The sequence below is a fragment of the Necator americanus genome, chromosome IV (genome assembly GCF_031761385.1).
Source record: "Necator americanus strain Aroian chromosome IV, whole genome shotgun sequence".
Taxonomy (NCBI): Eukaryota; Metazoa; Nematoda; class Chromadorea; order Rhabditida; family Ancylostomatidae; genus Necator; species Necator americanus.
The window spans coordinates 22,643,493-22,667,461 of NC_087374.1; the positions used below are offsets into that span (position 1 = coordinate 22,643,493).

General features: G+C 41.7%; 4 protein-coding genes across 7 annotated transcripts; all 4 read left to right on the forward strand.

Annotated features, from left to right (window-relative positions):
* Window positions 1-1,887: 1,887 nt before the first annotated feature.
* Window positions 1,888-18,870, forward strand: RB195_002384 (uncharacterized protein; the record flags this gene model as incomplete). Of its 2 annotated transcripts, XM_064199623.1 has the most annotated exons (19): window positions 3,240-6,488; window positions 8,288-8,377; window positions 12,170-12,253; window positions 12,461-12,571; window positions 13,084-13,234; window positions 13,301-13,413; window positions 13,482-13,600; window positions 13,720-13,813; window positions 13,891-13,997; window positions 14,252-14,321; window positions 14,713-14,910; window positions 15,652-15,759; window positions 15,849-15,919; window positions 16,179-16,263; window positions 16,449-16,547; window positions 16,666-16,800; window positions 16,880-16,944; window positions 18,679-18,745; window positions 18,799-18,870. In XM_064199623.1, 19 exons carry the CDS (start codon window positions 3,240-3,242, stop codon window positions 18,868-18,870), a joined length of 5,088 nt encoding a protein of 1,695 aa, XP_064055504.1. The 2 variants fall into 2 exon arrangements, with proteins under 2 accessions (XP_064055503.1, XP_064055504.1); XM_064199622.1 differs by lacking the exons at window positions 13,720-13,813; window positions 13,891-13,997 and adding an exon at window positions 1,888-1,930 and having other exon boundaries at window positions 3,121-6,488.
* A 1,250-nt stretch (window positions 18,871-20,120) lies between these two features.
* RB195_002385 (uncharacterized protein) lies at window positions 20,121-20,666 on the forward strand (the record flags this gene model as incomplete). Its single annotated transcript, XM_064199624.1, has 1 exon — window positions 20,121-20,666. The coding sequence occupies one exon, from the start codon at window positions 20,121-20,123 to the stop codon at window positions 20,664-20,666; it is 546 nt and encodes a 181-aa protein (XP_064055505.1).
* Window positions 20,667-20,803: 137 nt separating this feature from the next.
* RB195_002386 (uncharacterized protein) lies at window positions 20,804-22,173 on the forward strand (the record flags this gene model as incomplete). Of its 3 annotated transcripts, XM_064199625.1 has the most annotated exons (3): window positions 20,804-21,107; window positions 21,158-21,294; window positions 21,652-22,173. In XM_064199625.1, 3 exons carry the CDS (start codon window positions 20,804-20,806, stop codon window positions 22,171-22,173), a joined length of 963 nt encoding a protein of 320 aa, XP_064055506.1. The 3 variants fall into 3 exon arrangements, with proteins under 3 accessions (XP_064055506.1, XP_064055507.1, XP_064055508.1); XM_064199627.1 differs by lacking the exons at window positions 20,804-21,107; window positions 21,158-21,294 and adding an exon at window positions 21,421-21,570; XM_064199626.1 differs by lacking the exon at window positions 21,652-22,173 and having other exon boundaries at window positions 20,804-21,247.
* A 185-nt stretch (window positions 22,174-22,358) lies between these two features.
* Window positions 22,359-22,736, forward strand: RB195_002387 (uncharacterized protein; the record flags this gene model as incomplete). Its single annotated transcript, XM_064199628.1, has 1 exon — window positions 22,359-22,736. The coding sequence occupies one exon, from the start codon at window positions 22,359-22,361 to the stop codon at window positions 22,734-22,736; it is 378 nt and encodes a 125-aa protein (XP_064055509.1).
* Window positions 22,737-23,969: the final 1,233 nt, after the last annotated feature.

Consider the following 23,969-nt stretch of genomic DNA (forward strand, 5'->3'; position numbering starts at 1 on the left):
ATATCGAGTCTGCTCTGTTGTTTTCTGTGCTATATTTTGCGAGGAGTTTAAAAGACTCGTTAGACGACGCACGAGTAATCTGAGGGATATTGCGAAGGAAAAAGAAGTTAGAAAGTGAAGGGAATTGGGCAGACACTGAAAGTGGAGCACACTTGGTTAAAACGGGCGACGATTTTCCATACAATTTGCACAAAATCTTAGATTAATCCAAAACAGCTCTCAAAAGACAATAGTATTGGAAATTGATACGATCGATGCAGATCTTTGTCTTTGTTTGTAGTCACAAGTCATATTTCACTAAAAGAGTGCGGAAATACGCCACTTTTGCTTAATTACACTAAATACATCGAAGGAGATGTACAACGTAGATCCATTTTGACGTGCATGGCGAACTTTTCGCGTTGTGGATTCCCGCACCAAGGTAGACAGAGTGGTTATGATGGATGAGCGGTGGAAATCAGAGGAATGGAAAATGCGCAGTTTCTATTGTAGTTGTCATCGGACTGAAGGTTGCCATACATTTATCGAAGGAAAGAACTATAGTCGTGTTTGACCGAATGAACACAACGAGAAGCACTTTAAAGGCTTTGATTCAGAGTGGTGGCGTTTCGAATTAATTGGTCGAAGAGCAAGGTGTGGGCCAATCCTTAATTGCAGCAACTTAGGACCTTCGTATCACATTTACGTGGGCCAGTTCTCTGGACATACACGTATACACGAATTCTCGCAAAACTCCATACGAGCCCACTTAGCAGACTGACCTGTATGCTATCAGTAGCATAAGATGAAATTCCTTCAAGAGCTGAAAAAACGGTGGTTGCAAGTTACGCAGCCTTTAGCGAGACTAATTGTTTTAATTACTAACTAAACGTTAATTCACTCTGTAAAATTTCTGAAATTACAAATTATTTCTGAAGTCTGTGGTCAGCTGTATGGATCCCTTGGAGAGACCCAGTACCCCAAAATGAATCACTTTACAACAGGTAGTTAGATTTACTTTCATTTTTTTATTCATTTTTACTTTTTTGGTCGGCTAAGAATTCAACAAAAATTTGCTGCTCACGTGCAAACGTAAAATGCTTTTTTAGCCGACATTTTCTCTGAAAATTCTTCTGGAATTGCGCTAAAACTGACAAACCACATCTTAAATCTGTAAGTCGTTGGCCATTTGAGAGCTTCCTTTTGGAAAATTGGAGAAGGTCTTCGTTTTTATTTCTTTTTTAGTTGATGGGACATCGAAATGGCATCGCAACGAAGGTCGTAATTCAATACCATCCATCTGTCGAGTGGAAGTCTATTATGTTGCTTAGCAGCAACTTCGAAAAGTACAGTAGTCGAACCAAAATTGTTTTTTTTTATCATGAAGAATTGTTCAGAATAAAATCGTGAGGAATTGCATGGAAACCATATCAATAATTGTCAATTTGATTTCTTCACCAATTTTTCATTTTTCGACTACTAAAATATTAGAAGAAGCTTGCTAAATGTAGCAACGCTAAGAAGAAGTTTGCTTATGGGAGTGGCTTCGGAACAAACCATCTACACTCCACTTTCCTCCGCAACGGACGGAGGAAACACAAGTGGCTACAGCAGCTCTCCTGAATTTCTTTTTGGATGCCCAAAAGAGTTCTGTCAGTCAATAATCAGCGCACCATTGTTGGAGTTTCGGTCCCGATTCGAAAAAAAAGACTTCTTGGAATTCTGTTTTCTTCTCTGTACTTCCTTTCCACTACTTTTTTTACTATCATCCGGAAAAGCATTTTTTGTTTTTATTCCTATCAAAATAGATTACTCTTTATAGCTTCTCTCTTCGTTAATACGCAACACGTGGAGCTGCACCACCTAAGTGCAACAATGCGGCCAACGGTTGCCTTCATTTTCCTTAATATGGCAACGATCGTTAGACGTACGAACGCTGAAAGTGCAAACAGTGGGTTTCTTCTAAAGAACTAAAGATATAGAAGAGAACAGATACTAAGAAAAAGACAAATAATTACGAATGAATGACATCAACGCTTGCTCTTATCAAATCTTTTTTTGTTCATGGTCCTCTTGGTGAAAGAAGTGAATTTGATTCCAAGAGCACTTAGTTCTCGAAACTGGGTTAGGGAATTTAAGGCAACCACCAAGGAATAGAAGCGAGAGATGGAGCTGAGTTGTTCGCTCACTCACATGCAAGAGAAAACGTGTTTGAAGCCTTTTCATCTTCTATTTCTCCACGAATAATATTGACAACATTGGGAAACATAGATGGGAAAATGTTGAAAAAAGGAAGGGATGTACCATATATACGTCGGGATCCGACTCTTTACCAAATAAAGTCGACATGGTATGCTCAGTCTCTGATTTTTTGCACTTCAGTGAAAATCAAAGCTGTATTCTGCTTGTTTTCTTTGTAGTTAGCTCTTAGCTAAATGTGTTTCCATGAAGCAAAGCTGGAGAACACGACGAAATTTGGATCTGTGCAGTAACTCCAGAAAATGATGGGAGATAGAGATTACAAAAACTCCATTGGACTGACGCAGCATTTACAGCCTGCATATTTGTGATTTTTCGGCGAAAAAATTGATTTTGCCGGATAACAAAAACTAAATAATTACAATAGGGCAGAAAACAGTAGAGAAATCTCATCATTCTCGCAGGTCCAAATCTTTAGTCGAGCAGCAAAGTCGTACTTGTCTGCAAATAAGTTTCAAATAGTGTATTAATTATGGAAAACATTTAGTTTAGAACAACATAGTAGTTCACGATGCTACACTTCTATGAGGAGACAGTAAACAAAACAGTAGTTTATGACGAAGACCTATAAACCTTAAATAAAATAAAATAATGAGAATAAAGCTGAATTTATCTTGAACAGAAACGAGCTCTAATCAACGAACCACACCGGTTCCCACATCCTAAGAAGTCAAAAAATGCCCAGGTTCCTTTAAACCTGAATGAGGGACTCAAGTAAGAAGAGATTACCGTAGGCATCGCACCTCCGTGGTTCACAGCCAGTACCATTTTGTTCCAGCTGTCCATTTAGAAACGAATGCCGATTCCTTTTCACTAGGCAAAGAACGAAAATGAACTTCAAAAGAAACTTTGCTAGAGTCCTGCGTAACAAAAACATTTCAGATAGTTCCGGATATCTTAAAGCAGAAGCGAGAAAGGCCAGATCTGCGGGTTGTGCAGACAATAGAGGACTCTCCATTTTGGATCAACAACCAAGTTTGAATTCCGAAGTTCCTTTTTTTATGTTTGGGCGAAGATGGGTGTACATTTTATTGAACTTCGAGGATGCTTTGAAATTTTGCGGATCATCCGTATCACAGCACCTCGTAGAAGGTTTAAAAGCAGAGATCAAAAAGAAGATTGAAGACGAAAATTTGTCTGTGCAGACCTTGGCATACATTGGACTATGCCCGTGTGATTGTGCTGATATGTGCAAATCATATGGAGTTCCTGAGCACACTGTACCTTTCGAGTCCAACGTGAAATACTGTCTATTCAGTGATAAAACACCGATAGCGTTTCCTATCCCAACAACAACTCCAAGAACATCGATAGCAACGACGACATATACGTCAACGACGATATCGCCAACAGCCATACCCTCATCCTCACTTACAACGACGATATTATCGACGCGAACTCCCTCATCTTTCACTCCAAGCACAACAGGAATCTTCTCCTCATCTTCAGATATCGCTTTCGGGACCACCATAAAAAGGAGCTCGGCATCCACATCCGCACCCCTGGGAGAAACTTCGTCACAACTAGTCACGTTCACTTCTTCGGAAGCGGTTTCTGAGGAACATAGCTCGAAATTCGACTCATTAACAACATTGACGGAGTACAACTCAAAAATAACTACGGTATCCACTCTTTACGAGGACCCGACAAAGACTTCGGAAATACCAAGGGATGAAGCAATTGTCAGCAGTGCTGACCCAACCGCTGCACTGATCGCCTCCACAGGGACAAATACGAAACCAGTCACTCGAACATCCGAAAGTTTCTTTTCAAGCACTACCTCAGAACAAAACACACCAGTCTCTTCTTCGAACAACTTGCTTAGCAGTATTAGCACTGCCGAAACTTCTCAAGCGCAGAGCTACAGTACAACGACCGTTTTCGCTGAGTCAAAGACCAAATCCCTTTCTACGGAGGAAGATGGTTCAAATTGGCAACCGAGTGGCACCCTTAGGTGGTTGAGTTCAGCCACAAAAGAGGAGAACGATGAAGACGTAGCAACGACCGGCAAAACAAAGGAAACGGGAACATCATTTTATGACAATAGCGATGATGTTTTTCAAACCACACGATCTGATCTGACGACTGAAACCGTAAACAAAGAGCTAATCACTGCGACTAGCCCAGAAATTTTGAGAAAATCTTCTCAACAGCCTGCTTCAAGCATAACGAGGGAAAGTGGAGTATCTGCACTTAGCTCTACTTCGTTAGCACCGCTACAGGGAAGCACAAAACACAAATCCACTCAAATGGTGTTTGACCCAACAACGAACTCACTTCACAGTTCAACAACTCAACAAAGCACCGACTCTCAGAAAACTCATTATTTTCAAGTCACTGGAATATCTGCTTCTCAAGCCCCACAAACAACTCTTTCAGGAAGCGACAAATTAGAGAAAATAACATATACCGCTAGTAATGCGAGGACCACGACAACATCAACTCTTTCGTTAAGTGAACAGAGCATTCAGAAATCTTTCTCGACGTCTGTTCTTTTCCAGACGCTGCAGTCTTCACAGGGTAGATCCGTAACATTGTCTGATTCACCATTGTCAAAATCAACTTCCGGGGATCGAACGTTTTTCAGCAGAAGCACTTCTGAAGCATCGCAAGAGCCTGCAACATATTTTTCTGATGCTAGCAGCACAACCGCCAGGAAAGAACAGAGTGTTCAGAGTTTCTATCCAACATCGATTCTTTTTGAGACGCTGCCGTCTTCACAAGACAGATCGTCGACCACTACTTCGTCTGATTCACCATTGTCAAAATCAACTTCCGGGGACCAAACGTTTTTCAGCAGACGCACTTCTGACGCATCACAAGATCCTGTAACAGATTTTTCTGATGCTAGCACCACAACCGCTAGGAAAGAACGGAGTGTTCAGAGTCTTTATTCAACGTCGATTCTTTTTCAGACGCTGCTGTCTTCACAAGGCAGATCATCGCTTCTGACTACGCCTAATTCACCACTCTCAAAAACAAAATCTGAAGATCGAAAATATTCAAGCAGAAGTTCTTTTGACGCATCGGAAGACGCTTCAACATATCTTCTCGATCTTAGTACCATAAATGCTAGGAACGAAACGAGTACTCAGAATTTTTATTCAATATCGGAACTTTTTGAGACACTGCAGTCTTCACAAGGTAAATCATCAGCAATTACTTCCACTTTACCATTGTCAAGTTCACCAGCGGAGGATCGGACGTTTTCGGACAAAAGTTCCCTTGACACATCGGAAATTGCTACTACACATCCCCTCGATGACAATACCACAACATCATATGACGACAACATCCAAATAATATCGAAAACAGCAAAAACAGAAGCGGAACCTCCACACTACTCATTTATTCGACCGAAGACTACCATTTCGAGAAGTCCAACTTCAGTTCCTCATAAGAGCACTTCAAACCACCAAGACCTCACAATTTCCTCAACAAGCAGTACTGCGAGTGGTGAACGCAAAGAGACCACTGGAAAAATTTCCTCTTCTACCGAAAACACAGTACTATATTCCCCTGCCTTTTCCGAACAAGAAACCGCAAAAGTCGCTACGTCAGAGGGAGAATTATCTGCCGGTTTCCAAGCCTTCTCCACATTGATTTCTGTAGAAAAATCTTCATCAACCCAAACCTTGTCAGAAGATACATCAGAACCTGCAGAAGAAAGTACTTCGAAATTACTTTCACTCACATCAGAGACATCTATATGTGCGGATGATTCCGGAAATTTAACTTCTACAATGTTATCAACTACCGCGAAAACAGCCTCCTCAACAGAAAAAAGAGGAACTGTTTTGACAGCAACTGATTTCACTACTCCGAGAGACATCTCGGCAGCGGAAAGCACATTACAAGGTCTCGAATCCTCAAGTGAAGCATCTGATAGAAAATGGCCTCAATCGGCAAATAACGGATCCGCACATCCAGCACTACATACTTCATCTGGAAACAGCGCAACTGAAACGACAACGAGCTTTTGGTTTGGGTCGGTTTCAACCCCGATCGTCTCATTCATCTCGTCAGCATTTTTCGCCTCATCCTCTCTAACATACAACGATACAACGAACTTTGCGTCTGACTTTTTAAATCCGTGGACCACAACTCCAAAAATGAGCCAACTGTCCACGTCGACTGATTCAGTGGATGGTTTCGGTAACGAGGATTTCGTAAGCCATGGAAGCGAAACCAGCTCTACTAACAGGAATGGTAGCAGTGAAACTGAATTTCGTACAACACCAACAGAGGAGGTGAGCGATTTCGAGAAAAACCGTAAGCTAGGAAACCAATATAGTTTGGTCACACAGGTCCAAGTGCTCTTAACCTCGGGCTGGCAATTAGATCGATCACAATTGCAGAGTTTCGCAACGGGATTTCCGCAAATAATGGAATCAACAACTAGTAAGTTTTATTTCATCGTACTAGTCGGTAATTATTGATACGAAAATTATAGAAACAGCACTAGAAAATGAACTGCGAAAAATTGCGTTGTTGTCCAATAATTAATCCATACTGTTGTTCCACTAATTTTTGTTGTTGAATCCTTGCCAATTTACAAAAAATTGATAGGTTTTTTAGGCGAAACACTTTACTTTGTGCAAGGTTCAAGTGCTGGGTTTAGATAGGTATAACTAACGGCGCTAACTTTGTATAAAACGGACTAAAAATCGTCCTCCAAACAAATTTTCCAAAATATCGTCCAGAGATTATCAGCCTCTATTTAACTCCATTTCTTTGGAATTCTTCAAAGCTCATAAAATGCTTTCTTTATTCGATTCTAACATTGTAGCGCCAGACTTTTGTTTCGTCAGAGCACTGAAACAGCATCAACGGGGAAAAATCGAGAAGTTCTGAAAGCCATTTTGAATGTAACCTTCTCAGGTATTTCAACAGTCAGTCGGACACTTTCTAGAAAAATTGCTTCATGAACTGTTTATTACTGACAACAGTTTTGTTATCTTTTAAGTGTTTAAGGAAAGTCAGTACTTTTCAAAGTGACGAGGAACTTTCCAAGCCATTCACCACATCCCAACCCCCCACCCCCATTCCATCCCCTAACAATCTTATTTACACAGCAGAAATAGACAACGACGACATGGAAGACGTGGAAACGCCGTGGAATCCTAGAATACGTAAATCGTGCGAAGAATGCAATCAGCTAGGGACTGATAACTGCATAGAAGTGCAAGAAGGATTCGTGTGCGATTGCAAGGAGCATTGGAGCGTGAGTGTAACGCTATGTATTTTTTCGCCAGCAATACCAAACAAAACTTTATATCTTCTTGTTATGCCAACGAGATTTAGGTGAAACTTTTTTATTGGCCTGATGTTTCGACGAACTCTTTTCTTCTCAAAGGCCTGAAAATGGTTCGAGGTCTTTGATGCCATGCATATCCCATCAAACTCCTCTTCTCTTCTCGCCAAGCCTCGATATTGTTTTAAGTACACCACGCAAAATCTTCAAAAGGAAAACAAACTGACCAGTTTCGCCAACTAGCGGGACTAGTGAACCACCGAACCAACCAGTCTTCTTAAAGATTGTCACTAGGGCGAATGAGATCTAAGCAACGCAACTGCATGTGGGGCAAGTCGTTGACCTTACGCAGACAATTCCAACAGTTCCTTAACGTTATTCATACATCAGTACTTAAGGGTACTGCACAGTTCGTAGATCTTATTCGCCTTGGTGGCAATCTTTAAGAACGCAGTGGTTCACCAGCCTCGCTAGTCGGTGAGTCTAGTCAGTTTGTTTTGCTTTTTGGGTTCTTGCGTAGTGTGCTTAGAACGAGATCGACGCTTGGGAAGGAGAGAAGAGGAGTTTGATGAGATGCATGAAGTCAAAGCCCTTGAACCATTTTCAATCCTTCGATAAAGACGATTTTGCCGAAGCGTCGGGCAAATAAAAAAAGTTTCACCTAAACCTCGTTGACATAACAAGAAAGCATAAATACACTTCCAAATGCCGAGGTTTCAAGGAGAGAGGACTTGGAGATTGTCAAACAGAACTGTAAGTCTGTAGATGTTGTCCAGCATGTTTTAAGGTTTTAAGGGCTTCATCTGTTGGAAAGCGCCCAACCAATGTCGTCTTAACAAGCTTAATTGCGGCGAACATGGTAAATGCGCTTCAGAAGTGGATAAGGTAATTTGAATGGTTCAAGATAATAGTTATAGTAGATAGTTACACTAACTTTTCTAAAACGAGCAATCCGACGGCAATGTTCTGATGCAGAAACTGGGCGTTTTTTCATCAGGATGCAAATACTGTACTGTTCTCTTTGTAGTACTATATCAAATGATATCTATCATGCTATATAACACTAATGTTCTCGCATTACATGAGTGTTTGGAAAATTTACAACTGATAGCCAATTCAAACTTGGACTATATTTCCCAGTATTACGTATGGGTGGATAGTGATCGTCCCTGGTTTTGTCTCGCTCTTTACGAAATGTTCCACTTGCAAAGTTGATACCATCTTTCATCATCTCTATCTAATTACGGGCTTATTATGTCGCGTTTGTTTGTGGGGTAACGAAGTTCCAGAAAGCAGTTAGAGAGGTACCACGGTGTCGAACTGGTAACCCCAACGCCAGAAAGAGGTGAGATAGGTCGCATGGAATAGTATTGGTGCGCTAAAAGATGATGAAATAGACTGAAATGAATCAAATTCAAAAGTCAAATTAGCGCCCCGAGGTATACTACAACCTCGCAACAATTGCAAATGAATTTCTCAAGAGTTAAATGTAACGTTGCTAACTATTTCATAACCGTGGATGCATATGTTTGCATACCCCCTTACTTGTAAATTACTCTGCGCGTTTGCTTTGTCATGCTGGCTATATCCTTTCTTCAGAAATTGGAAACACAAATGCAAGTGGCTGTTTGAATGGTAGACAACAGTTGACGCCATTTGAAGTAGGGGGATTACTTTCACCAGTTCAGTGATGATGTCCACATCATTTCATGTTATCACATCATTCTGTGCTACAGTAGGATCGCTAATTCTTCGTCTTTTTTCCCATAACTAGCCTAAATTTGATCTTTATTATAAGATTACCTGTGCATCAATAGATTCGATAGCTCTAGCAAATGAATGTAATTAGAACATTCAAGACCTATAAAGGAAACAGTTTTTGAAAAAAATCACACACCGATACACATTAACAAGGCTGTGTCCGAGATAATTGCGCCCCGAGGATATGTGATTTTTGACGTGAACCAATTTTTCGAAAAGTGAAATGATGGTTACATATTCGTAACCTACATAATATTGCGAACGATTTGATAAATCTTAGAGCTATAATTCCATGACAACGAAGATTTTGTAAGTTTGACTAAAGTGACATATTTCAACTCCAGGAACGACCGAAATCACCAGCTTAAAAATTGTTTTCTCACAAAATCTACAAAACTATTTGTTGTAGGATTATCTATTCTCGTGATTTTCCAGCTCAACAGAATTTTGTGTTTTTTTGCAGCTAAAGTTGCAACTTCGTTACTTTGCATTCTTACTCTGATTTTTGGCAGTTCATAAATCGCTAACAAACTTGGTTCACTGTTTGTCGGCACAATGCAACAGGAAGCAGTCATTGTCCTATGATTTGTTCCGATTTTTTCTATAATATGTCAGCTGCGGTCAGTTTTGAACCTGCAAAGATATAGAACTTCCCATGCGTTTTTACAGAAAGCTTATTTTTTGCGATTTATTGGAAGTTAGGTTGCGATTTTTAGGCTGGTAATGTCGGTCGTTCCTGGAGTTGAAATATGTCACTTTATTCAAACTCACAAAATCTTCGTTGTCATGGAATTATAGCTCTATATCAAATTGTTCGCAATATTATGTAGGTTACGAATATGTAACCATCATTTCACTTTTCGAGAAATTTGTTCATGTCAAAAATCATATATCCTCGGGGAGCAGTTATCTCGCACTCAGTCTTTTGAATGTGTACACGCAGGTAATTTTTTCAGAAACTGTTTCCTTGATAGGTTCTGAAAGTTCTAATTATATTCAATCGTAGAGCTCGCGCTCACAAATCTATTGATGTGTAGGTATGAAAAATAGACGGAAAAGACGCGAATCCCTGTCTTTTTCGTCTTTTTTTCATATTCGCGTCTTTTTCGTTTTCTGTCGAAGAAATAGCGATCCTACTGTAGTTGTTGGGGAAAAGGGAGGAGGAAAACTCATGCTTCGAATACCGTTTCCAAGTGGAAGTGGTATCAAAGAAACGTTTGTGTGAAAACACATTTTGAATATTCTTCAAATGAAGCACTGAGTAATTTGGAAAGAAAACTATAGAATCATCATTTCACTCCATCATCATTTCATCATTGCTTGAAGTTTTTTAAAGAGATGACGAAAAAGTGATGTTCAGCGGTAGGACACAAGATTCGGTTTTTGCAATTTCTGTCTTGGAGATAAATAACGTAGTCAAACCGTCTTCGGCGGTGCCGATCTGAGGAATACAATCGGAACTGGTGCACTGTAAAAAATCCAGAAGGTGGGAACGAACAGAGAACATATTATTCGATCTTCAAGAGCAACGCGGAGACTTGAAAATGGTGGATAAGTCGCACAGCGATGGTGGACAGTTAAGTATAAGTTATAAGCGATAGTTATAGACAATCATCTCAATGGTTGGGTTGAGCTGAAGCTCAAACGTTTTCTTACCGCTATCACACAGAAAGATGAGGAAAGGATAATTGAAACCTTGATGGTTAATCACTATATTAAAGGCATCACTCCACAAATCTGGGGTGGTACGGATTTCAGGTGGAGTATTCGTATACGGGATGGGAGACTATGGAGAGGGGGGTGATTCCGTCCATTTCTTCCTAATTGCCGTAAAAAACTGCTCGGAAGATGCGGCGCCGATACGGATTCAGGCGTTCTGGCGCACTATTTCCCACGAGGAGTTCGACTGGAGCGCGTCGGCCTTGTGCGGCGCCGCATCTTCCGGGCCGTTTTTACGGTAATTAGCAAGAAATGGACGGAATCACCCCCCTCTCCATAGTCTCCTATCCCGTTTACGAATACTCCACTTGAAATCTGCACCACCTCAGATTCGTGGGGTGATGCCTTTAAGGGCGGGTGTAGCGCAGTCGGGAAGAGGGATGCGCTGCCTCCACGATCGATCGGGGGCTTGAATCCGCCGTAGAGCTCACCAAGCCCTTCATCCCTCCGGCGTCGACAAACTGGTACCAGCCTTGTCTGGGAGGATAAAAAAAACTGACTAGACACGTTAACTATTCCCTGTAAGTCAGTGTTTAAGCGAGTTACACGGTCGTAACCTCAAACGATTCTGAAGTGAAGGTGTTTATACATCCTAAGCGGATTGTTAAACGCCAAACACTACTCTTCTAACCACTTATCATTATATTACACTCGGAACAACTTTCTACAACTTCTTAAAACTTGTGACCAAGACTCGACAAAGCTGACATGGAGAAGGTGTATAACCTGACTGATTGACAACGCTCAGGTTCACGTTCCACAACGGAGTTCTTCCAAAAATCGCTCACTTTGGCATTTGAAATTCCATAATGTCGTCGACGGACCCTTTCTGCATTGTTTACCACAGTTTTCATCATCTTTGCCACGAAAACTTGATGCTCGAAGAAGCTTTTTGCTTATTAGCCAAATTTTTAGGCCCACGTTCCGAGAGAGCAGCCATCTCTGAAATATTTCTTCTTCTTATCTTTCGCAGCTGTTTGGATCTGACTGGATAGATGATAGAGTGTGTGCCAAACAGATGAAGAATATGCCGCGTAAATACCGGCGCGTACCATAATGTTTGGTAGCGACATCATAAATTGTTTTGTATCACCACCTTACCCCTGTGTTGCAGGTGAAAGTTAACATGAAGAATCTTGAAAGGCAAAGGGAGATTACTTCTGAAACAAAATTAGAAGTTATGCTTCAATGTCACAGGCTCATTGCGAATGCAGCGAGGGCTACGCCGGTGTCAATTGCGAGGTTGCTAAAGTGAACCTTTCATTCTTGTCGTCCAACCAGGTAAGTACTTCACTGCTGCACGTGTTCGAGCAGTTTTAATGTGAATTATTAATGATTATGATATTGTTATGAAAATTAGAATGCTTAATTTATTGTCATAACACTTATGTATTATGTGAACCAAGCACAATAGAACTAAATCCCTCCACGGGTAACTGCTTTCAATGTCTTCATTAATGATCTCTGAGGGTGCACTGTTTTTTTTAGAGGTCCTTTCTATCCGAAACGACTGCTACTGTCCTCGTGCTCTCTTCAAATGAAGTTTTTTTGATGGTCGTCAAAACAATACTCCTCATATACTTCCCTAAAAGTGCACAGGTATCTGTTCAAGTAAAACACGACTACTACGGATAGAAGTAAAGAATGGAAGGATAAGCGTCCGAGGTCACTCAGTCCGCTTCGGACTCGCCGACGCAACGCAATGTTCAGCTCCAATTCACAATTGTTTGAGGTTTATGAAAGGGTTTAGCCTGTGTAATAATTTACTGTGTTGAGTCATTGTTTTTAACCTCCCAGACGAGACTGGAAACAACTTGTCGATCTCAGGGGATGATAGGCATGGAGGAAATTGGAATAGGGAAGCCACTGTGACTGCGACGTCAATAGTTAGAATCTGCAGCGAACCGCACCCTTCATCCTTCGTGGTCGATTGGCTGGTTACGTACTTGTCTGCAGGGACAAATGCGCTGAACTGATACATCGACAGGACCACGGAGGTCGTTATACGGGGCAAACACACTTTCGCAAACCTCGAACGAATCTGAATTAAAGTCGGACGTTGTCTCATATATTTCCTGTTTTAATATGAACACTCAATTTATTTTTTGAAGGATTCACAAGTCTACTACCAGGATTTGCGCTCCATATTCCTATCCATAGGTGCTTTGACTGTTCTCTTCTTTCAACATCCGGGATTATTCAATATTTCTATCATCGCCTGCAGGATGTGGTATTGTGTTATCACAGTCTGTTATTCACTAGGTAATTCTCTATTAGACACTCAGGACAGCAGGGAATGAAGGGGATTGAACTCGTTAATGTGTTTAGGGATCGGCTACATTACCCTGGAAGCGTACAACGTCTTTGCGGTGGTTCACTTGAAGCAAAGAAATTCGTGGAGCTTGGCGACAAACAACGTTTTGGGACAACCAAGCTTGAAGGTTGCCTTTAGTCGACCCAGCACCTGGCTGTTTTCGGTACTTCGTGTTCGATACTCTTTCTTATGCAGTATACAATTCCTGTACTATTGGCTCTCGGTGGAACTGTCTTCGCCACAACAGCTATCCATTTTGATAAGGTTGTCTCTATTGCAAACAATAGTGAAGTAGGATGGGATTCTAAGTACAGGTTGCATCCAAATGGAGCTGTCTGGGGCTATACAATACGAACACTCTGAGTTTGTGGCTACCGGTCGTACTGGCTAACGTGTGTGCTGCACTTGCAGCCACCCATTTTGCCTACTCCAGCTGGATTATTGCCCGTCATATTCCTCAATACAAGCAAAAAATAAATGTTTTTCTCAAATCTAGTGAGCTCCAAGAGAAATGGGACACAGAGAAGGTAGGTTTCAACTTGGTACTCTGTGTCTACGCAGTATTATCCTTCTACTGATAACAAAACCGAAAGAAGAAATTCAGTGCTATCGCAATTTGGTGTTCACTGCTGCATGTTCTTGGATTCTTTTGGGGAAGTTTTTGACAATGGCAATGTCGTCGGATTGGGTCACGGATACCATTGTTAACAAGTTCATAATTTTAGCTTAAACTTGGTACCGAACACGTTCCACCGCGCGTCCGCGATCGTTTCGCTTTCCTTTAGAGGAAGGCAAACACCAGAATGAAATGACGTGAGACAAAAAGGAGGGTGGCATATAATCAACTCCACGCGGTTGAACATATTCGGCGTTCCCGGTGATTTTTATTTCACCATTTAAGATTCGGTAGAACAATTACATCCAGATTTTTACAAACACTGATATGACGCTGCATCGGTTTTCAGACTTGCCGTAATCTTCTCAGCCGCATTCAGTGGCCTTACCTTCATGCAGTCCTTTCTCACAAATCCACAAGTGAGGTCTTTTTGGTAAACTGTCATTGCGTCTCATCTATGTATAAGTACAAAAAAAAAGAAATTCGTTTTCACACAACTTGTGCCACTCTAAAGATTGAAGCATTAGATTGTGATATCTGACACAATCTTAAGACGCTATTTTCCGCTTTGCTAAAATTATTGATCTACTTTGTAAAAAGTATATTTGATCCATGCATTCATATGACGTAAACCTTCTACATTTCTTTTGGTGCACGTTGTGTTTACTATTTAAGGTGAATTTTTGGAGAGACGGTTACGCACATATACAATTAAACGATTCGACGCAAACCTACCCTTGTGTGTTGGGATGTAGGGAAACCACAGCATCAGAACTTTCTATTTTCGGCATTGAAAACACACTGCTGCAGATGTATAGTCGCTTCACATGGTACGCGATGAGAATACTACCTTCCACCTACTCTCCAAATGTGGATCCAGTAAGTCTGTGGACAAGAGAAGAAGTGTTGGAGCGCTACGGTTTGCGCAAGGAGGGAGTACGCGGAAGGACACTACCGCGAGCTGACGGGATGGAACTGCACACATATCCGTGGACCCCTGTGCATACGGTAAGGCTGAAGTGTATTATCCAAGCGACTGTGCCCGAAAACTCCAAACTTGCTTCGCTGAAATCATAATAGTGATTGTTCACACATAACATCTTCTCACTACCCACCATTACCTCTTTCATTTGGAATGTCGCAGATCTCTCCATCTTCGCACGAATATAAAGAAAAGCAGTAAGAGTAATACTTTGACCTCACTCTGTTCGTTTGTTTACGGATTGATTAATTGTGGAGGTCAAGAAGGTGTCTTCGGAAGAAAACAGTTTGGTACTTCTCAGATTGTGGAATCAAATGCATAGGCTTCGATTTCTTGGCTTACGAGTTAATCGGCATGAAAAGAAGGATATATGGAAAAAAAAGGAAGAAAAAACGGATAAATCTAGCTCGAGAGCCGTGAGGCCGACTCATTCTAGAGAAAGCAGCACTGCCAAAGAAACAGAACTAGTAATGATTCTGAGAAGTGCGTGTTAGCTGAGTAGTGAGTTTGAAGCTATATTGAGGTTTTAACAGAGGACCAAAAAGGTTGGAAGAATACTTGAGATTTTTGTGTTGGATGGACCTGCATTCCTTTATTTCTGCGAAAAATTGTTTAACGACGTGCGAATTTGTTTGAGTGACATTGTACAGGAGTGGGAGGAAGAAGTTAATTCTCACATGCTCTCAAAACCTGCCTGGAGAGGTGTGATCACAATGATTTGTTGGTGACGAGGTCGTACCCACTGTTTTTTAAAACCGTTTTTGAAGGAGTACGTGCCAATTCTGATGCGAAATCTGCTGTGGACTGGCTGGATGATGTCATACGCGAAGATAAGACTGGAGAAAGAGAGCTACTCCAGATCAGAAGCGCTGTATGTGAGTACATACTTTTTCTGCTTCTTTGCCTTCGTTTTGTTTTGCTTCGTTTTATTCGACATCTTACTCGAGCTACAAAATCATTTCAGGAGGTTTTTAAGAAAGAGCATTCCAGTGGTAGGATCACTATTTGTTCGGAAGATGTCCGAAAACAGACGAGGTATGGTCGGGTAGGAATGACCTGAGGGCTGGTGCAGCTGCGCAAGCGACGGACGAAACCATCGTTCCGTTTCGGGCGCAGAGGCTTAGGCAGCTGCACCCGTCTTCAGGTCGCTTTGATCAGACCACAATCACGGTGCCAAAACACTTGCAAATAGTGGTGTTTGTTCGTTTCAATTTTTTCCTATCGTAAAAGCTTTGTATTACATTAAAAACTGCATTTTGGTTATAATGCCTTAAATAAATTCTATGATACTCAGTTACTTGTTCCGAAAGTGGGCGTCTTGGATCAATAGGAACGATCCATTAGTGGAATCGCTCGCACTACAATGCCATGAGGCCAAAGTTAGTTGGTTTTGCGTGTAATTTAGAGATAGCTTTGTACGTATAGTTCCTTACAAAATCCGTAAGTGTTGATATCGGATATTTTCATTAGCATTTTTCATCCATTTAGGAAGACCCTACTTGTAACATGAGATGACGATATTTGTTTGCTTTAGATACCGTTACTATAGAAATGTAATTTTTAGAATTACCCCTCATTCAAGATCTTCGCCAATCTCCAGTGGAATTTCGGGGTTTTAAAGCCCGCTGAAGTAAAGAAACACCGCTTCCACAGCGATTATCGTGTAAGAATCCTGTTACATTATTTTCGAAATAACCAGGATTAATCTTCTTCGTTATTTTAATTGATTCGAATACCGTTCTCTACGTACTAATCAGCGTATTCAAATTCGACCTATGTAGGTGGCGTTGGAGGACTATGTCAAATGGTTTAAGAACGACCCTCTACAAATTTGTTCCCTTTCAACTGCCGAATGCTATGGAAACACACGACAAGTACGGTTCTTAAGGAAATCTGTTGATGTGTTAGGACCGGAGGTAATTTTCCTGTTTTGACTACTTATTTTCCAATTTTTAATCGGTAATTCTTATCGGTAGTTAATTGTTAGAATTGAAGATGATCGAATCCTTGGAAGAATGGTGGAATAATGATTCGCAGCTCGACCAACAAGAACCTCAGAGGTACATACCTGCCTAAACCTTTGGCTATCATGTTTTACTGGATAATTTTGATTTAGTAATGTTGTAAGTTTGACACTGGGAAAATTAGACTTTTTCAAAGCTAGAAACTTACAATATTAACTATTGACAAGTACAGGTTGTTCACTGAAAAATTTCCAAGAAGATTTTTCACATGTTGGAAAGTATGGTTTTTTATTAATCTTCGATGGAGCACTTTCGTCAATTTCTGGAGAGAATGGAAATTTCGAACCAACATATGATGTAGAATGCCAAAATGCTCTAAATAACCTCCCGATTACGATTATAGTGAATATTTCGTCTAATTTCGAGAAATAAGCTCAGTTCCTTTGAACAGTCCTTCCTTCCATGTATCCTCGGGATTTGCCATTGCGGAGGTGTGAAAGTAATTAACGAGGCTTGAGGAAACTTTGCCCGTTTTCAGGCCACACATTTGTCAATAGTAAATTCTCAAAGTACATTTGAAATCAGGAGCTCATTTACTTTCGAATGGTATTTTCAAGATTTAATTTTGTCCACTTCCAAGAATTCCGACGGTTTGCGACGGATTTTGGGACGCAAGTTAGTAGCGTTGTTGTACCTGCCTTAACCTTTGGCTATGAATATCATGTTTTGCTGGATAATTTTGATGAAAATGCACTTCCTAGTGTAAAAGTTTTCTTTAATTTCGTTCATTTCTTGACAGTGTGATACGTTTCGTCAATTTTGACTATACTCATATTATGTTATGTGGGTTTCATGGATTCAGTGGAAGAACGAATTAAAAAAGAGTTCCTAAAAGAAGCTTGGTTGTGATACCAGCAATTGGCGGATGTCTATCTGTCCTGTCTACTGACTACTGTGCGTTGTCTCTGAACAGAAAGAGGCTACATCTAAACGGTATTTTCTGGAATACTCTAGATCAGAGCATATTTTATATGCTTAATAGACTATTGAGCGAACACATTACACTATTGTCGGATGGAAACGGTCTGACTTGAGGTGCAACTGCACCTCATGTCAGACCGTTCCCATCCGACAATAGTGTAATGGCTGGGATCTCGGTGATGCTTCCGTTGTGTCCGATCGGGGCTGCCTGGCTGAGCGACGGTTCCACGAGGGTTCCCTTCTAACCCAGCCGTTGAAGCAGTGGCATCACAGATAGTATGGGTTGTGTACGTGGAAAACGGCTTCCGAGTGGCTTCGCCAAAGAATTAAGTGTTAAGAATGTTAGACTCTAAGGGACGATGAAAAAACTATTCATAGCTTTAGTTCTTAGAATAAATTTTCTTTACGCACCAAAGTTTTGAATAATTCTCACTTAATTCTGTTTTTTTCTATTCTTATTTTGCACGCACATCTTCCACCATTTCCATTGTCTTTTTGGACTATACTTCCGTCAGTTTTCCTGATACATGAATAATCTAGTAGTAGTTAAAATTTCTCACTTATTGCAGTAAGAAATCTATTGTCGTTGAAATTACCCACAGTAAGTAGTAAGACTGATAAACGTTGCAGTATCGAAAATAGTGTTCAGTAAGTTTGAGTCCTTTGAACCAGTTTTGTTTATTCTTAACAGTGGTTTTTCTTACTTTTTCGTAGTGGTTTAAAGTCTTTTTTACTTTCCTCTTCAATTTGGAAAGCAAGGCTGGAAAAACTTCCGACGTATTGGGCACCAGAACTATTATTTACAGACATGTTTCCAGTGCTCAGAGGTATTATTATAAATATTTTCAGAGCTGAGAACATCTTCGATAGTCGATGGATGCTAACTGAAGACGAAAAAAGGACTGCAAAAATTGATGTTTGTGTCTACATGCACATCTCACTGTAACCCAATAATTTCTTCGTTTTAAGGATCACGTAGAAATGGTATGGGAATTGGCAAAGCAGAACAGCGACTATATGAAGAGATCCAAGGCACTTTAAATTGGAAATCTTATGGAATATTGGAAAACAAAATTGAGTACTTGAAAATGGTTAAGTATGTAGTTTGTCATCCTTGAAGAGCACTCATTGACGTCAATAAAGATTAGTTAGAAAACATTTGCTTGGGTAACCGTTAATGTGAGATAAACTACGATGTGTTCATTACGTTATTACATTACGTTAAGTATTTGTGTCGGAATTGTTAAATTACAAGTATTTCCTTTTTATGAGTAAATTGTTCCTTAACTTCTCTAATTCGTGCGAAGTGTACATAGGTTCTACTGCGTCTTCTTTGTAGTTGGCTTTCAAAAGGCTGCCCCTTTCCTTGCGGCGGGCGACTGAGGAGAAACACTTTAAATAAACATGTACATTGCACATAAACACGAAAAAAAACGAATACAAACAGGACATAAGATAGGATTCACTATGTCTGTTACTCAATGGCATCGTCTCCAATCAACGCACAACTTCATCGCGAAGAAAAGATATTAAGAGTTATTTGGTGGAAATATCGTTAGAGTTGAATTCAAACGTGCAAAGGAGGAGAGGACTAATTTACGCCACCAATCTATTTTAGTGATAGAACTGCAAAATTATTGAAATGACTATTTTTTTTGCTTTAATAATCAGCAAAAATGGGGCTGAAAAAGAAAATTAGTAAAATTGGGAAGACGGATAAAATAATGTCAAATACCTGATTTGCAATAATTTTTTCTCTCACTTGTTTATTCGTAATTTCCACTTGTGCCACTCTAGCCAGTGAAAATCCAGTAGGATTTGCGAAAACTTAGTATGTTTCCATTGAATACAATTTTTTTCACCGCTCTAAAAAAACAAATTGAAGAGTACAAGTCATCCTAAAGACGTCGTCAAAGCAACAAGAGTTACGATCGAAAATTTGTGAATAGCCCCATTTATTCTACAAGAAAATCTGCTGCAAATTCTACCTCACACCTCAAAGCGACGCAGCGGTGGCCCTGGCCGTCGGGCAGCCATGGTGGCGAGGCTTCGTCTCGGCAGGTTCAACCATGCCACAAAGGTGGGTCAAGGCTACAGGCTAGCTAAGTGAGGAGGTAGTACGACGATTCCGGTGCCAGGCTGCTAGCTTGCTAGTGCGACAAGCCAACCGAGGACAACACCCCCCGTCGCGCCCTACTGCTAATACACATGTGTTTACTATGTGTTCTTCAAAAGCTAGGGCGCACCCCAGAAGCGACGCGCATTGTACTCGCCCGGACAATGTGGCAAATATGCGAGGGCTACCGGCTAGAGGACGGAGCCGGCCAAAGAAGTTAGTCCGCCATCGCCAGCAACATCCAGTACGCTCGGCAACACTTAACGTTGGGACGCTTACTGGAAGAAGTCGTGAACTGGCAGACAGTCTCAGAAAACGCCGTGTTGACATATGTTGTGTACAGGAGACTCACTGGAAAGGCTCCAAATCAAGGGAATTAGGCGATGGCTACAAGCTCATCTACCACGGGACATCAAGTCGCAATGGCGTTGGTATCGTATTGAACGAGTCGTTTAGAGACAGCGTCACAGCAGTGAATCGACTATCGGATCGCCTGATGGCTGTAAAAGTAGACACAGGAAAAGTGGAATTGCGAGTCGTCTCTGCTTATGCGCCACAGATGGGCTCTAGTGAAGAAGAGAAGGCGTGCTTTTGGGAAGATCTGGAGCAGTACGTCCAGTCCCTGGAAGGCGAAGAAGTACTTCTAATCGGAGGAGACTTCAACGGACATGTCGGTTCTCGGAAAGACGGGTTCGAGAGTTTTCATGGTGGATACGGCTAGGGAGCTCGTAACGACGACGGGTTGCGAATCCTGGAGTATGCTGTTGCAAGTGACTTGATCATTGCTAACACGCAGTATCGAAAAAGAAAATCGCGTTTGATCACGAACACCAGCGTGAAACACAAATAGATTTCTGGATGTTACGCCGACGAGATCGCTCACTTCTGCAGGATTCAAAAGTCATCCCTACAGATCATGTCGCTGCCCAACACCATCTGCTCGTTACGGACTTGAAAATCTCCTGTCCAAGGAAGAGACATCCAAGGACTGAAACACAGCGCATCAAATGGTGGAATCCGAAGGATCGAAAGGAGGTATTTTTCGCGTTCGTGGCTTCATCTACACTTCCCCACCCTACTCGTAGTGTGGAGGAAATGTGGTCGTCTACTTCCAGCGTTATACGCTTGACCGCGGAGAACACTCTGGGAAAGACGACTCCAGGTAAGCCCAAGGTACAAAAGGCTACGTGGTTTTGGAACGAGGAAGTTCAGGCGGCAATTCGTGGGAAGCGGGCAGTGTATCGTTTAGTCAGAGCGGTCATCACTCAACGTTGGATATGGAGCACACCAAGATCTGGTTAAAGGAGCTGATAGAGCCGTTCTGTGCGCTCTGGTCAGATCCTGGAGAGGTGGCGAGAGTACTACAATCACTTATGTAACGAAGAGTTCTGTCATCCTCCCATCCCAACTGTTCCCAGCGTCGAGGCTCCTGTTCTACCAATTACTGCCGTCAAGTCAGTGCTGCCCTCGCAAAAATGAAGTCGAACAAGGCAACCGGTCCTGATGACATACCTGCTGATGTCTGGAAGCTGCTAGGAGATCGAGGGTCCGTGTGGTTCGCAACTCTATTTAACAAGATCGTTGCACAAGGACGGACTCCAGACGTTTGGCAAACTTCCGTGACCGTGCCTGTCTGGAGAGGGAAAGGAGACGTTGCTGACTGCACCTCGTAGAGGCCTATACGATTGCTGTGCCATGCGGTGAAGGTTTTTGAGCGTGTCCTGGAAGCTCGTCTGAGAAAAATTGGCAGCGTTTCACTCAACCAGTCCGGCTTTGTGAAAGACTGCAGCACTATAGATGCTATTCATGCTGTCCGAATCCTCCTGGAGAAACATCGAGAGAAGAACCGCAATGTGCATCTTGCTTTTCTCGATCTCGAGAAAGCTTTCGACCGTGTCCCACATGAGCTGTTATGGATGTGTATGAGGTCGCATAGAGTACCAGAAGAATATGTGCGGTGGACGAAGCTGCTTTATGCGAAGCCTGTCAGCGTTGTACAATGTGCTGCTGGAACAAGCAGGCCATTTCCTGTACAAGTAGGGGTTCATCAGGGATCATCCCTCTCACCTCTGCTGTTCATACTGTGCATGGACACAATAACGAAGGAAATCCAGAAGCAGCATCCGTGGACTCTACTCTTGGCCGACGATGTCATGCTCGCGTTGGAGTCTCGAGATTATCTTCAGGAACAAGTACAGTCTTGTAAGGATCAGCTGCAGCAATATTGATTGCTCCTCAACACATCAAAAACTGAGTACATGGAGTGCGGACCAGGGATAGAGGAAGGTTCAATTCGTGTCGATGGCACCGAATTAAACAAGGTGAACTGTTTCAAGTACCTTGGATCCAAAGTGACTTCCACAGGCGACATTGATCAAGAAGGTCGAGCACGTGTTAATGCGGCATAGATGAAATGGAAAATGGCAACAGGGGTACTGTTAAGAAAGTCCCTGTTCGACTGAAGTCGAAGATCTACAGGACGGTTGTGCGCCCTGTTGCCCTTTACGGATGCGAGTGCTGGCCGACGACGAAAGCCTTGGAAAGAGTGCTGCACGCTATGGAGATGCGGATGTTGAGGTGGACGACAGGTGTAACGTTAAAAGAGAAAGTATCCAACGACACTGTACGTTCCATTTTCGGCGTCGTCCCGATAACTGAGAAGATGAAGGAGGCGCGACTGAGATGGTTTGGTCACGTCTTGCGGCGGGAGGACGATTCTGTTGCCAAAACCGCTCTGAAGCTCGATGTTTCAGGAGTGAGGCCGCATGGGAGGCCAAAGATTCGCTGGTAAGGCTGTGTGAAGCTGGATATGATAGATGCACGTTTGTGTACGGCTGATGCAATGAATAGAACCAAATGGAAGACAAGAAGCAGAAAAGCGGACCCTGCAACAACGCGGGACAAATGCTAGGAAGAAGAAGAAGATTCTACAAGAAAATCGTACGCAAACGCTGTGAGTAGACGTTGTATTAAACTTGAGGTTCGGGATATTTCTTTCGAGATAAATTACCCCTTTTGCGCAAGTAACGAACTAGATACTATGCATGAAGGCAGAACTTCTGAATTAGTTATGAAAACCATGGTGACTTCATTTTTCTGTAGACACAGTTGACATCCTCCATAGTGTTGGCTCGTTTGTGCTCTGCACTAGTCTTTGTAACTATTAAATTGAGAATTTGTCAAGTAGTTTGAACTGTTGAGGCGTTGCCGGAGGAACTCCATGATAGGAAAGGAAATTAACTAGAATACGGAAACGGTGGATTCCCGGGATCATGCCCGGTTGAGTTAAAATCAATTTAAAAAACGCCTTTAAAATTTAAAAAGATTTAAAAAATAGCTTGCTATTTCTCCTTGTTATATTGTGTTTTAATTTGGTTGCATGAAGGCAGCGTATCACAAAATTAACGGTGTTGAAGCCCTAGGACCATAGAGAGTTCGCGTTCTAGACCTAATTCTCCCTAATCATACTGAAAAACGCTTGTTCTTCTTAGGGAGGTTAGCACGTAGTGCCCCTGCATGCGTGCAGCGTCAACGAGAGGACGGACGAAAATGAGGTCTGCTCAGCAGCCTATTCAGGTGCACAAGGGCGTTCTAAACCCGTTTCTAGGACGTTTTCAGGACAGGGAAATACAAGAGTGGCCACTCCCGTAGTCGTGATCTACAACCCGAACTCTACATTGCCACATGGGACCCCAACATCATCATTGATATGCTGGATTTGGAGGTCCCTTTCTTTTTTTTAGTAACTTTTGTCTCGATATCCACAATAAGGACAATGCTTCACTGTAAAATATGCTTCTTTCTATAAGCCAACTTTCCATTTAATACCTTCCCAAAAGTTTTGTTTATTCCTCCGAAATTGCTCAAACAGAAAGTGCACTCTTTTCTTTATGGAATCTACTCCTATTGTTTTTTTTTCACTAGAACACCTTAGGGACATATTATGTCATTTGAATCTTCATTACTTGCACTCTGGAAAAAAACTCCCTAATTGCATGTTCCGTCTAGACCCAGTCTGTCGCAA